General features: G+C 38.0%; 1 protein-coding gene across 9 annotated transcripts in view; it reads left to right on the top strand.

Moving 5' to 3' along the window:
- Nucleotides 1–13,911, top strand: part of IMMP2L (inner mitochondrial membrane peptidase subunit 2) — a 917,762-nt gene that overhangs the window by 173,787 nt on the left and 730,064 nt on the right. The window contains exon 5 of one of the 9 annotated variants that reach the window (XM_054559680.1): nucleotides 7,564–7,649. The exons of the other annotated variants lie outside the window; for them this stretch is intronic. Within the exon in view, the coding sequence (XP_054415655.1) occupies nucleotides 7,564–7,618 (55 nt within the window). The 3' untranslated portion in view covers nucleotides 7,619–7,649. The remainder of the gene's footprint in view (nucleotides 1–7,563; nucleotides 7,650–13,911) is intronic. 9 annotated transcript variants of the gene reach the window in all.

Here is a 13,911-nt window from a genome sequence, read left to right as displayed (position 1 = left end):
TTTGAGATGAAAAGATCCTAACTTACTTCGGCTTGAGTACTCTGAGCTAAGTCATTTAGCACAACCTTACATAACCCCATCAGAGTGTTTACTGTTTTCTAATACGGGGACAAATTAAAAATTTAGAAAATTAGGACAGAAAACAAACAAAAATGGCACTCAGAAAAGAAATAGAATAAGGAGAACACATCAGAACCCTAACTTGATTCATAATTTGTTTCTGAGACTTTTGTTATTTGTTTAGAAATAATGATGATGTTGATGATGATGTCATCAATGATGGGAGCAATGAAAATCTATTATACTATATTTAATGCTAAATGCTTTACATAGGTTATGTCTGAGGTAAGCCAGAAACTGTTGAGAGAGGAATTTAATATATTTATCAAATGTAAGATTCATCTTTGTGTCATTTATTTTATCTTTGTCTTATGTGTTTATGATAAGGTATTTCTTCATGTACTTTATGAAAAATATTGTCAATTAAACTATGATATTATTGACTGTAAGATATATCTTGATTCCAGAGATGATAACATATTTAAAAAATTATATTATCATCAATGAAATATGTTGATTGGGTGAAAGTGAGACTGGCAGACTGATGAACAACTGTTTCCTATTTTGAAATCAGTTTTTAAAAAGTTTATCATTAATAAAGGAGGAAATTTTGAAAATGTGAGAACATGATGTTAAAAAACTGTTCCAATCCTGATCTCTTGGCTGTCTTTGGGCCTCTCCTTTGTGGAAAAAAACACACATATATAAAACCCACTTATGTGAATAGAGAATCAAAAGAAGGATTTGGAGGGGTCTGCATATCTTCAAGTAGGAGTAGCTTTTAATGTAAGTATAGGATAAACTTTAACTTCTGCTAGTTTTATACGTTAGATTTCATAATTGTACTCTTGGGAGTGAGGGATGATGGTAGGGAAGATTTTAAGAGTAAAACAGAAAATGAACATTGAGAAATAAATACGTTGTTCCTTGGGGAGTGTTCTTTCTAGAGACACTGAGCCTGTAAACCATTCCTTCCTACGTAAAATGTCAGGAGCAAGATTAAATAGCTCTTCCTAGCATGCAGAGTTTACAGACTGCAGATATTCCCCGAGCACAGCAGACAATAGAGTAAGTTTAACTGAAAATATGCAATGTTCTAAATTCTGCGAATTGTTTGGTACAAAACTTGAGGAAGGAGGAAGGAAGGGAAAGAGAAATGGGACAAGTTTTTTACAAAAGGTAATGGGAGGAGAGCTGTTACAGAGCCAGGGAACAAGTAACTGGCTATTCACTTGTAAGATCTGTGAAAAAGTGGAGAAAAGAGATTAAAGCGTTATAGTAGTGTAGAAAGATATTTCTTTTTTTGTTTCCAGTTCCCAGCAGAGAGCTTCAGAAATCCTTGGAATTTTCTGAGTCATTAGGGGGATGAGAGCATCTTTTGTTCTAGTGAGGTTATTCTTGGTGGGCCCTTAAAAAGCTTCAGGTTGCAGGCTGGTTGCCCAACAGACCAAGCCTTGATTAGCAGCTTGGGACTTTTGATCTCATGTGACAACCTCTGGGTAGGGGAAAGGGGCTGGAGATTGAGCTAGTCACTGATGGCCAGTGATTTAATGAATAACGCTTATGTAGTGCAGCCTCCACAAAAACCCCTAAATGCCTGGGTTCTGAGACTTTTATAGTTGGCGAACACATCCACATGCCAGGTGGGTGGTACCCCCCAGCTCCATGGGGACAAAAGCTCCTATGCTCTGGACCTTCCAGACCTCACTAGATTTACCTCCTTATCTGGCTCTTCATTTGTGTTACTTTTAATGCATCAGTAATGGTAAGTAAAGTGTTTTTTGGAGTTTTATGAACCACTCTAGCAAATTACTGAACCTGAAGTGAGGGGGAGGACCCTCCCACTTCAGACTTTATAGCCAAGTTAGACAGAAGTGTGTGTAACCTAGGGACCTTGTTTTGTGGGGCTAAGCCCTAAAGAGTCTGATGCTAACTCCTGGTTGTTATTATCAGAATTAATTGAATTATGGGGCTTCGAGTTTGTGTCAGAATTGTTTGGTGTCAGAAGGAAAAACACTTCTCACTTGACGTCAGAGGTGGTTTGAGTAAACACAGCTCAAGCATACTTAGGAGAGGCATTGAGTTAAAGGCCAGGAAAACTGGAGGGAGGTAAAGAAGTAATAGGTTGATGGGAAGTGTGTTCAGTTGTAGCTAAGGAAGTTAAGGCAATAAAATTAAAAAGTAGTCACATCAGATGCTTTAGAATCTAAATCTATAAATTCTTGGCCCTGGGCAAGAAATTCTTTTTATTGTAGCTTCTGTACATTTCCAGTGGGTGGGGGCATTGATCATTAATATGTGGCTAGAACAGGAAAAAGAGACTTGACTCGTCCAGTTAATCTTTTTCCTGGTTAGACAGTATATCCATTGGAAGGGTGTTTAAAAGATTGGAAATGTGATTGCCCATGTGACTTTGGGGCTAAAAGTATGTTCTTGTCTGAGGCCCTCCTTGGGTAGCTAATAGCCAAAGAGAAAATATAGTTTGCATGTTGCTGTATGCTGGATATAAATGCAATCAAGCTGGTAATGAAGAATTTGTATATACAAAGCTAGGAGAGGACATTGAAGCAAGGAGACACTTTCTGAACCTCCATTGCCAACCGAGAAGAATTAGCCTGAGATTTAAGAAGTGCATATCTGAGGTCAAGGACAAGGGGGGCAGTGCTCAATGTCATCCTTTAGAACAGAGGGCAGGAATCCCACCTGGAGAGTGGAGGCAACTGAAAGAGAGGTATGGTTGTGTTGTCATATATTAAGGAACTCTATTCAGGTTTTCTTGAACTCATACTCTTATCGTAGTTGTTTGTCTTTTTGCCATTTTTGTGGTTGTATAAGGCTGAAGCTTTTTATTTAAAAAAATTTGCATCTTTGGATAGTCATTCTGTATAAAACGCAGGCAGTGCATTACCTATAATTTTCACGTTGGGTTATTTAAAAGTGCAGAAATTTAAGACACTTACAAAGCAATCTGAGTGCAGAATCCTAGATTTGAATTATTTTTTCTGTAACTGTCCACAGTCTAGCATTGCCCATATCTAACTTGTTCATAGTTTTAGTGATTCATCTTTATCAAATCTTTGCAAAGCGTTGTACTTACTTTCTTGGATATGATAATCCTTTCTGCACTCATATTTCATCAGGTTGTGAATAATATAGTTAAACTATATAATTACTATAACAAGAAAAAATGGTAATAAGTGTGGGAACAAAACAACCCCTCTTGGTGAGTGTGAAGCTCAGGGGTGGGAAGAAGAGCAGGTGCAGAGTAGAGAGTGGCCTGTACAGGATGCTGCATGTTCCACAAGGGAGTGGAGAGCCTCGACTAATGGAATATCAGCAAGAGATCTGCTCCTGATGCTCACAGTCTTTCCAGTTCCTCTATTCCTGTGCTTTCTAGAGATTCTTTAGTCCTTTGAAAATCTTTCATTTACATATTAGCAATAAGCCATGTTTGTAATTATTACTAAAAATGAAAATAACAGGATGTGTTAGTAATTGGGACTGCTATGATAGTAGATAATAGGCTTTCAAATAAGTGTAAGAATTCTCAAATTTATACGGTAAGGTTTTTTATGTTAGTTGAATATATTTTAGTAGTGAAGTAAGGAGTGATATTACAGGTTGATTATTGAGGTCTCTTAAATTTATCCTATAATTAGAATTTTATTCTTCATAGTTATGTGTTAATGTGTGTCTGCATTTGTGCTTTTTTTGTTTTAAAATGTGATACTAAAAGTACACAGAAATTGAAATTTAGCCCCACTGCAGTTCCATAATCTCTTCTTGCTTTGTTCTGTTGCTAAGTTGGAAATTCACATTTGCTAGATTATTACCTATTGCCATGGAAATCGTTTTGTTGTATTTCTATTTCACTACAGGAACAAGCAGCAGGAGCTAATGGACCATAAGAGGGAAATTTGTTGTTTAAACAATGATTATCTTTTATATTTGGCTAACATGAAAAGGGGAAAGTACAGTTTTTGTGTCACACTGCATGAGAAGGTAAATGGATGAGATTTAGAGACAGAATTTACCTGAAAAAAATTTATACATGTCTTGTGAGTTGGAAATAAAGTTACCTACTCACAAGACAAAATTATAAAATGTGCCTATATCAAGCTATGTTTTGTCAAGTCACAGAAGAGGTCCTGTGGCAGGTTGGGTTCCCTAGAAGCAGACATTGAGATGGAGTTTAGGGTGTGAGATGTATTTTAGGGATCATCCCTGGGGAAAGAAAGAAGGAAGATACAGGATTGAGCAGGGGAGGAAGCCAAACTGTGAGGCAGGCCTGACAGAACCCTAGACAAGCCAATGGGGCCCTCAGACAGTATGGCCTTCAGAGTTGTCTCAAGTCACCCCTGCCCTGTCTGAGGATGTCGAATACCCCAAGGGAGGGTGGTTCTCTGCAGCTGTGGCGATGTTGAAGTCTACTGACCTGGCAGCTGTCTACTGACTGCACTGCCCATATATGAGCCATGAGTGAGTGCTTCTTTGAAGGGGGATCTGGGTGATGCACGTTGTTGTCTACATAGGTCTTATTTTGTGACTATCAGGGAAATTTTGCAATTTTATCCTTATAATATTTATAATTCCCCAATGTACATCACCTTTCTAAGCCAAGTATTCTGTAAGAATTAACATTTTACAGATTTTAGACACGTTCAAGACACCTTTTAACATCCTTATTTTATTTGTTTAGTGCCCTTAGAATTATATAGGCTGTATTAGCCTCTAGCACAAGCATACTTTTTTATATTCAAAATTCAGAGCAGACTGTGGCCCTTCAAAGAGAGTTAAGGTTTTTCTTAATAGTTATATGGGCATTTAGGGCCAAACATGTCTTTGTTTTTTAATCATTTGATGATGATTTCAAGCTTATAGAAACATTGCAAGAATAGTACAAAGAACTGATATGATTTTCACTCAAATTTTCAATATTAAGATTTTATTATAGTTGCTTTATCATATTCTCTCTCCCTCTCTCTCAATCTGTCCTCCCTCTCCTCTTACCATTACACAATATTATTATTTTGAAGTTTTTTGTGGCTTGAGAGTACATTGGAGACATGATGCCCCAGTACTCCCTTGGTACCTCGTGACTATTTTCTAAAAATAAGGACATTTCCCTACATAATCTCAGTATAACCAACAAAATAGGAAACTAGTATTGATACAATATTACCATCTATTACACAGATTCAATTCATAATTCACCAACTGTCCCAATGATGTTCTTTATATGTCCAGAATCTAAGCCTTGTATTTAGCTGCCCTGGCTCTTTGCTCTCCTTCAATCTGGAATCTTCATTAATCTTGCCTTATCTTTAATGATTTTGACATTTTTGAAGAGTACAGCTATGTTTTGTTTCCCTACTTGGGTTTATCTGATGTTTCCTTATGAATAAGTTGTTATTTTGGGCATTATTACCACAAAAGCGATGCTATGTTCTCAGTTCCTCATGTTAAAAGGTGTGGTTCAAGCTTATCTTGTACTTTTCTTGCCCCAGCCCTGGCGCTACCAAAGACTTCTGGTTTCTTTTAGTGGATGCTAAGGTTGCTCTTTGCTACTGGGTCTAAGGTTGCTCTTTGCTACTGAGGTGTCTTTGCTTCTAGATCTTTTCAGTGAACAAACTTAGGAAATACAGATTTGCACATTATATGTATATATGTATGTACATGTATGCATATACATACATATATTGATATGGCTTGGCTGTATCCCCACCCAAATCTCAACTTGAATTGTATCTCCCAGAATTCCCATATGTTGTGGGAGGGACCCAGGGGGAGGTAATTGAATCATGGGGGCCGGTCTTTCCTATGCTATTCTCGTGGTAGTGAATAAGGCTCCTGAGATCTGATGTGTTTATCCGGGGTTTCTGCTTTTGCTTCCTCCTCATTTTTCTCTTGCTACTGCCATGTAAGAAGTACTTTTTGTCTCCTGCCATGATACTGAGGCCTCCTCAGCCATGTGGAACTGTAAGTCCAATTAAACCTCTTTTTGTCCCCAGTTTCGGGTATGTCTTTATCAGCAGCATGAAAACAGACTAATACATGTGTACATTACATGTATATATGTATGTACATATATACATATACATATCTATCTATTGATCAGTGATTATCTAAAAATATATGTTCCCACTGATCTCTTCAATTCCAAACAACAGGGTAAATTCTTCCTTCCCCTTTTTGTACTTGTAGGTTCCTTCTCCAACATTAGAAAACCTGGCTCCCATTATCCTCAGTATATTTATTTGTTTGCCCAATTTCCCTTTTTTATACTTAATTTTACAGCTATATGGGTCATCTCCTTGACCCCAACCCACTATCTCCAGCCAACTGTTTGAATATTTGGTCCCAGTCTTGCTGTCTGTGCCAGCTAATTTCTCAGTCCTAATCAACGGTAATGGGCCCAGATACTTCTTGTTTCCTAGCACTTTTATTATTTTCTTTTAGATATAAAGGGCTGTATGGACTCTAAAAGTGATTTGGCTGAGCAGCTAGCATTTGGTATGGGTTATATCATGAAACAAATTTCTATTAAAAATGGGGTTATTTAGTATTTTAGGTTTTTTTTTTTTTTTTTTTTTTTTTAGAGTCTTGCTCTGTTGCCAGGCTGGAGTGCAGTAGTGTGATGTTGGCTCACTGCAACCTCCGCCTCCTGGTTTCAGGTGATTCCCCTGCCTCAACCTCCTGAGTAGTTGGAACTACAGGCACGCGCCACCATGCCTGGCTAATTTTTTTTATTTTAGTAGAGATGAGGTTTCATCATGTTGGCCAGGGTGATCTTGATCTCCTGACCTCGTTATCTGCCCACCTCGGCCTCCCAAAGTGTTGGGATTACAGGAGTGAGCCACCGTGCCTGGCCGTATTTTAGTTTTTGTAAAAAAAATTATTATTCTAGATGTGAATGACAGAACTTTAGTGCTTAGCTTAAGATTCTGTTATGCAAGGCAATAACACTGGCATACATGCTAGCCATTTTTGATGTTAAAGATAGTTTATGAATAAGAAACCATCTATATTGTTAAGGCAGGTTTTTCTTCGGTTTCTTTTGGATTTATTTTTTGGCAGCTTGATAAGCAATAGCTAAAACGAATTCTTGTTGAACCTTGTTTATTGGTTTGCAATAATGAGAACAGTTATTGAGTCCAATAATTTTGTGCTTTTATTTTCAAGTAACAAAGTGTTCTTATTTTGTGATGATACCACAGAAAGCTAGTTTAAAAGCTAGTTTTAAACGATCTGTAGCTTGAGAGGTTATAATTTAGAATGGAGACATGGTGGTCAGAGGAAATGAGCCAAAGTTAAAAGCTTTTCCTGTGCCATTGCATCTGTAACCATCCTCAAAGTAGTCTGCACTTTATGTCACAAAAAAGCCTCAAATCCTGTGGGTAAATGTTATCTGCAGGAACCTCCTCATTTTTGAAAACAGTACTTTTATCCTCAGAATGTTTGAACAAGAAATACAAATAATAGTATTTTCTTTTCTTTTTACAGGACAACAGACAGAAGTATTCTTCTGCTATTTTTGAATAAGTGCTATGTGATATAAGAAGCAAAATCAAATTTAAAATTAATGGATGGTGAGATAGAAACTTATGGTATTATCTTGTTTAAATCTCTTTTGCCTCTTATGTGAAACAGTCATTCTCTTCTTTTTGTGGGATTATTTTATGCCTAATTTTCTTTTACAAGGTAAAATATAATTGCTTGTCAGCTAATAGTTTATGGCACAGATATTTTTGCCAAACGCATTAAAGGTAGATCCTGGTTATATATAACCTTTAAGGAACACAGGGAGCACACATGATATGGACAGAACAGTTGATGGGCAGTGATTATGATCGCACAGGGAAGGGGAGTGAAGGCTTATGTTATTCTTTTCCTTTAAATGTATTTACATTTTATCATGAGTCTTTTATGAGTTTTCATGTCCTTGTCTGCTGTAACTTTACTTGCTTCTTATCCATTCCCTCTCTCTTTTTTTCTGCCTTTGTCTCTCACATACATTCATTCACACACACCCAAATACACATACCTTCACACTTGAATTTAAGTAGCTGGCATGCTTAGAAATATTCTCAAATGGGGGTTATATAGGGCCAATGTATATAAATTGGTGTACCTTTATGTATATATGTATTTGTATAATCATATACTCTATTTTCAAATAGAAAACCAGTCATACAAAGTATTTGCCTTATCTTAAACATTCAGTTTATGTTTGTTAAGTGAATGAATGTATGAGTCTAAAAAAAGCAATGATATTAAGGATTGGGGAAAACTGGGCATAGGAAGGATTACTCATGGAGAAGTTATTTATTCAGCAAAGATCGACTCATCCAGATGGTTATATCAGATTATTTATCAATCATGTGGAGCAGGCTGGGAGTGGTGGTTTATGCCTATAATCCCACTGCTTTGGAAGGCTGTGGTGGGAGGTTTGTCTGAGGCCAGGAGTTCAAGACCAGCCTGGACAACAGAGCGAGACCCTGTCTCTTAAAAAAAAAAAAATTAGCTGGGAGTGGTGGCATGTGGTTGTAGTCCTAGCTATTCGGGAGGCTTAAGCCCAGGAGTTGGAGGCTGCAGTCCAGCCTGGGTAACAGAGTAAGACCCTGCCTCTATTAAAAAAAAAAAAAAATTCATGTGGAGCAATTGGTAGGTTGAGTTTATTCCTTCACCCCACCTTACTGAACCAAATCTTATTTCTGATTAGTAGAGGGTAAGTGGATAATTAATTGAGATGTACACATATGTCACTGGAAAAGATAAATTATGCCTTAGATGAAGACAGTGACCTGGGTATGGGATCAGATACTTGTAATTTTTTTCCTTTTCCATCAGCTTTTCTTATGGCAGCTCATTTTCTGTCTTATGACAGCCAAGTAACTCAGTAGAGTAAAATGACTTTTATATGGTAGAAACCATAATGAACCACTCAGGACATTTGCCTTTAAAAACAGCAATAAAAAGATCAAACATTCTCTAGTTACAACTTTAACATTTTACCATTTGGAGTGACATTGCTAGTCCTGTCAATGAAAATGACCACTTGGCATTTTTTTGGAGTATCCGAGTGTGTGGTTGGGGACTCACTTCGGCCTGGGGTAGCGCTTTGGGTCTTGTACAGGATTTTCTGAACCACTTTTCTAATGTGCCCAAAATGTAGAGAACAGGATACTGCTTCCCCTGCTGCTTTCCTGAATGTCAGCATCTTCCTCTCTTATAAAGGGCAAATTGCTGTATTGAAAGGAGTGTAAGCAATGAAAATCCAAGATTTGGTTAATAGTTCAGGTTAGGGTACCAACCACTTGGCTTTCTTACCCGCTTTTTGCTCAGATGCCACTTGTCAGTGAGGCCTTCTTTGGCTATCTTATTCAAAACTGTACCCTGGCCCCCCACCTCCACCTTGCCTTATTTTCCCAGTAGTACCATTTGACATAGACATTTTATTTATTACACATCTTCCCTGTAAGAAAGAGGTGCATGAGGGCAGGGCTGCTGCAATCCCAGTGCATTGCACAAAGTAGGCATTTGTTCATTATTGGTTGATGAATAAGGCTTACAGAACCTACCTAATTTTTCTAAAAATTCATTTCCTCAAGTATAAAATGGAAGTGTTAGGAAGTACTTGGTGTGCTGTAATATACTTTATAAGGTATTTTGTCATTATTAATCAAGTTAGAAATTCTAAATTTAGTACAATTTATGTATTTCCTAACTTTATCCAGTTAAATACGTAAAATGTAAATATGTAAAAAATATGTAAAGTGCTCTTTTTGAAATGAATGGGGACAACTCCAAAGCTGCCTTTTTGGCCCCAGTTCTGTTTACTACTGCGTGACTCATTTTCACTTGTTTATGAATCATATTTTTTGCTTGCTGCTTAAGAGATTCCTTCGCTAGAGGCCAAATGGAGCATTGATTGGCTGAAGAGTCAAAAGATTGTTTACCTATGATACAAAGGCCTTCAGGATCTCCTTCTTTCTGTCTTCTTTCAATAATAGAGGGGCAGTGCTGATAGAGTGCAGCAAGGCCCAGTTTCTGCCCTACAAACTACTTTAGGAGTTTGGGAGAAGTAGGAATGAATTGTGACTTGGAGTGGGGACCAATCTTGACAATGTGCTGAAGGCCCGAGATACAAAGCTGAATTCAGCAATCTCTACCTGATTTCCTAGTGGAGACACAATTCCCCCTCCCCTCCCCCTTCCTCCTCCTCCTCCTCCTCCTCTTCCCTCCTCCTTATCCTCTTCCTCTTCCCTACTCCTCCTCCCTCCTTTCTCCTCTCTCCTTTCTCCTCTCTCCTCTCTCGTTTCTCCTCTCTCCTCTCTCCTTTCTCCTCTCTCCTCTCTCCTTTCTCCTTTCTCCTTTCTCCTTTCTCCTTCTCCTTCTCCTCCTTTCTCCTCCTTCTTCTTCATCGTTTAGAGATGGGGGCTCTCACTCTGCCACCCAAGCTGGAATGCAGTGGTACAGTTATGGCTCATTACAACCTCAAACTCCTGATCTCAAATGTTTCCCCCACCTCAGTGTCCTGTGTAGCTGGGGTTGAAGATGTGAGCCACCTCACCTGGCTGGGAGATACAATTAAATAACTAATTATAACCAAGAGCTTAATTGAGATATAAATAAGACACAAGAGCATAGATGAGGCAGTGATACTGAAATGTAACTGGACAGGTCAGAGAAAACTTCCTTGATAAGGTGACATATAAACTGAATATTCATGGGCTTGAACATATAAAAGTGGAAGGAGGGGGATTTCAGGAGGGGCAGAGTGAGAAAAAGAAAAATGAAAAAGAAAGAGGCAGAAAAACTTAGTGCATATTTTAGTTTGTCACTAGGGTTTTTGGAGGTTCAAGGTGAGATTTTGATTATTGAATCCTCCACCTACCTCTCCTGCCTTCTGGAATTCTGGACTGATGCATTATTTATAAAAAGGTATAGAAGCCAACAGGGAAATAAAGTGCTGTTTATAAGGTGGACAAATGCTGGATAGCCCTCAATGTCTGACTTTTTCAATGAGGAGTGTTGAACCATGAGTCTTGGTTTTGTAGGCTTAGCTCGGTTTTCTGGTCCAGTGAAGCCCAATACTCTTCACTCATTCAGTTGTAGGTGGAGACAATGAAGCAGAGTAGAGATGAGGATGGGCAGGCCAAGAGATTCTTTTTAATCACACAAAATAATTATGACCACTCAGCCTGGAGGACCAAATCCTGCCTAGGCATGCCTACCACTCCCAGAAACAGGCAGAGTAGAGGTCCGGGGAATCTGGGCTCATTTCTTTAAAGCACAATAACTTCATCCAAAAGGTTTAAACTGTGGCAAAGTATGATAACTATGACTCTTACCTTGGGAAGGAACTAATTAGGGTTATATAGACAGGAGAGAAACCGTCTTTATTCTCTTCAGTCTCTCTACTTCACATGTGCATAGATAGAAACCCTAGAGGGATATGTGGATTCCCTGTCCCCAATCACTCTAGTCTACATTTTCTTCCTCCATTCCTCTTTATGACTAATGGCAATCATTTCTCACAGGTTTATTTTTTGTGTGGTAGAGTATAGATGACTGGCCACAGAGTAGACTGAAGATGACTCTCCCCTACCTGGATGAATCTCTGTCCTTGGCTTTAGAATATTTGCTATAAATATTAAATCCTTGGAAGTATGGAACCACATTTGCAGCTACTGTTAGCCAAAGGTGCCCCGTAATTACTGTATAACCTGAGTAATATTTTAATACAGAAACTACAGTTCTTACCTGCTTCTGAATTTATCTTTGCCTCTTGAGCCACCTTCACTTTCATTTCTGGACGAAGAGGTGTTCTTTCTTCTGTTCAGGGTTGCCTGTCCATCTGTGTTCTAGGTCTTCTCTCCCAGTTCCTCAGGCTCTTGCTCCATTAGTTATTCTATTTCTTGCCCCTTTAATCAGCTTTTCTGTACTGATTGCTTTTCTGAGCTTTTGAACATGCTCAGGTCTCTCTCATGTCCAAAATAAAAAAATGACAATACCCCAAACCATCCCTTGATTCTGTGCTCACTACTTTATTATTTTTTTATTTATAGTTAAGATTTTAGAAACAGTTGTTTATACTTGGTCTTTCTTTCCTCTCCTTTGCTCTTTCGCCTTTTGGAGTCTTTGGCAGTCCTGCTTGTTCCTACCATTGGAATCACCTTCATGAAGGTCATCATTGATCTCTGACTTGCCAAATACTTTTTGGTTTTTTTTTTTGGCATTTTGTATACTTTTCAATGCTTCTCTGAAATTATGTACTTTTCTTTTGTATTTGATTCTATTGAATGTTACTTCCTTAAAAAGTTCTTCTGTTTTGGTTTTTGTGATTCTACTCTTTATGAATTTTTCTTGTTCATACATGGCTATTTGTTAGTGAACTTGCTGTCTATCCTCTCTCTCCTTTTCAGAATTTTTGTGTCACTGTTCTTTCTTGGACCCTTGACCTTATCACTCTACAACCTCTCCTGGAGCAAACCCTTTTATGGGTCTGCTGCTAATTCCATATTCTCTAGCTTCAGCTTAGGCATTTCTGTTATAGTTCAGAGCATGATATCCAATTGCTTCCCAGACATTTCCCCTTAAATAACCTACACGCACTTCATACTTGATACATTTGATGATAATAAAAGTGTTCCTCTTTCCTGTTTGCTATTTCAATGGGTGATAACAGCCTTTCCTCAGTTTCTCAAACCAGAGAGTTGGTAAGCATTTCCGACTTCTATTTAGCTCATTATAGTATAACCAGCATGGTACCTGCATATCCTAGGCATGCAATAATGATGTGTTTGAATGAATGAATGAATGAACAAATGACTTCTCTCTTACTCCTTATACTCAGTCAGTCACCAAGTCCTGCATCTTTTCTTTCTTCTCTTGAACTTTTCTCTTCTGTTCTTCTCCATTCTTAATATTCTGGATGAGACTGTCCTCTCTCACCTTGGCGATTGCAATAGTCTACCTTGTTCTCATCATTGCTAGTGTATTTTCCTCCTCACAGTTTTTCATCTATACAAGTACTGTCCAATTGAAATGTATTATACAAGGCATATATATAGTTTTACTTATTCTAGTGGCTACATTTAAAAATAAAAAGAAAGAGGTGGTATTGATTATGATAATATATTTTATTTGATCTAGTTTATCTAGAATATTCTTTCAACTTGTGGTCATGGTCACATTTCAAGTGCTCAGTAGACACGTGGCTAGGGGATACCATATTCACTAAAGTAGCTCTATGCTGCTAGCAGAGTAAAAATCTCATCCAGTCTCTGCTTACATTGTTCCTCTGTTTTCACTTTTTCAATGACTCCCATGTCTTACAGTTCAAAAAAATCTCAGCATAGTAGTATCTGCTGTAAGGTGGTCTGGCCCTTCTCTACTTCCCTCTCTGCCGTTTGTACTTTGCACCTTACTAATACCAAACTAATGTAGTTCCTAGAAATATGCTGGGTTAGTCAGCTACAACACTTCGTGCGGTGTTGTTTCAGGACTTGTTGATGGAAATGCAGGCATCTGGGTGAAAACATGGTTTTCTTTATTCTCAGATCTACTTATTTTTAAATATGGTGCTCAGATTTGCGCTCTCATTCTGGAAACGTGGAAAATAGAGAGTAGTGAGAATAACCTGATATTTTTCACTTAGAATCAACTCAGGTACCTTAGAGAAACAGATTCTGTTACTTTTTGTGGAGAATACTGAGGTTAAATTGTATTCTAAGGTTAGCAGTTTATGCCTGGTATTTCTTTTTACAATTTCTGATGATACAATATGATATCAGAGTATATCAGAGACAAGCCAGATGGCTTGTCTGAACCGTAGCACTAGTCCTT

Source organism: Pongo abelii, chromosome 6 (assembly GCF_028885655.2).
Source record: "Pongo abelii isolate AG06213 chromosome 6, NHGRI_mPonAbe1-v2.0_pri, whole genome shotgun sequence".
In the NCBI taxonomy this organism is placed as follows: domain Eukaryota; kingdom Metazoa; phylum Chordata; class Mammalia; order Primates; family Hominidae; genus Pongo; species Pongo abelii.
Note: the sequence above shows the minus strand (reverse complement) of the source record. Positions and strands in the feature narration are given on the sequence as shown.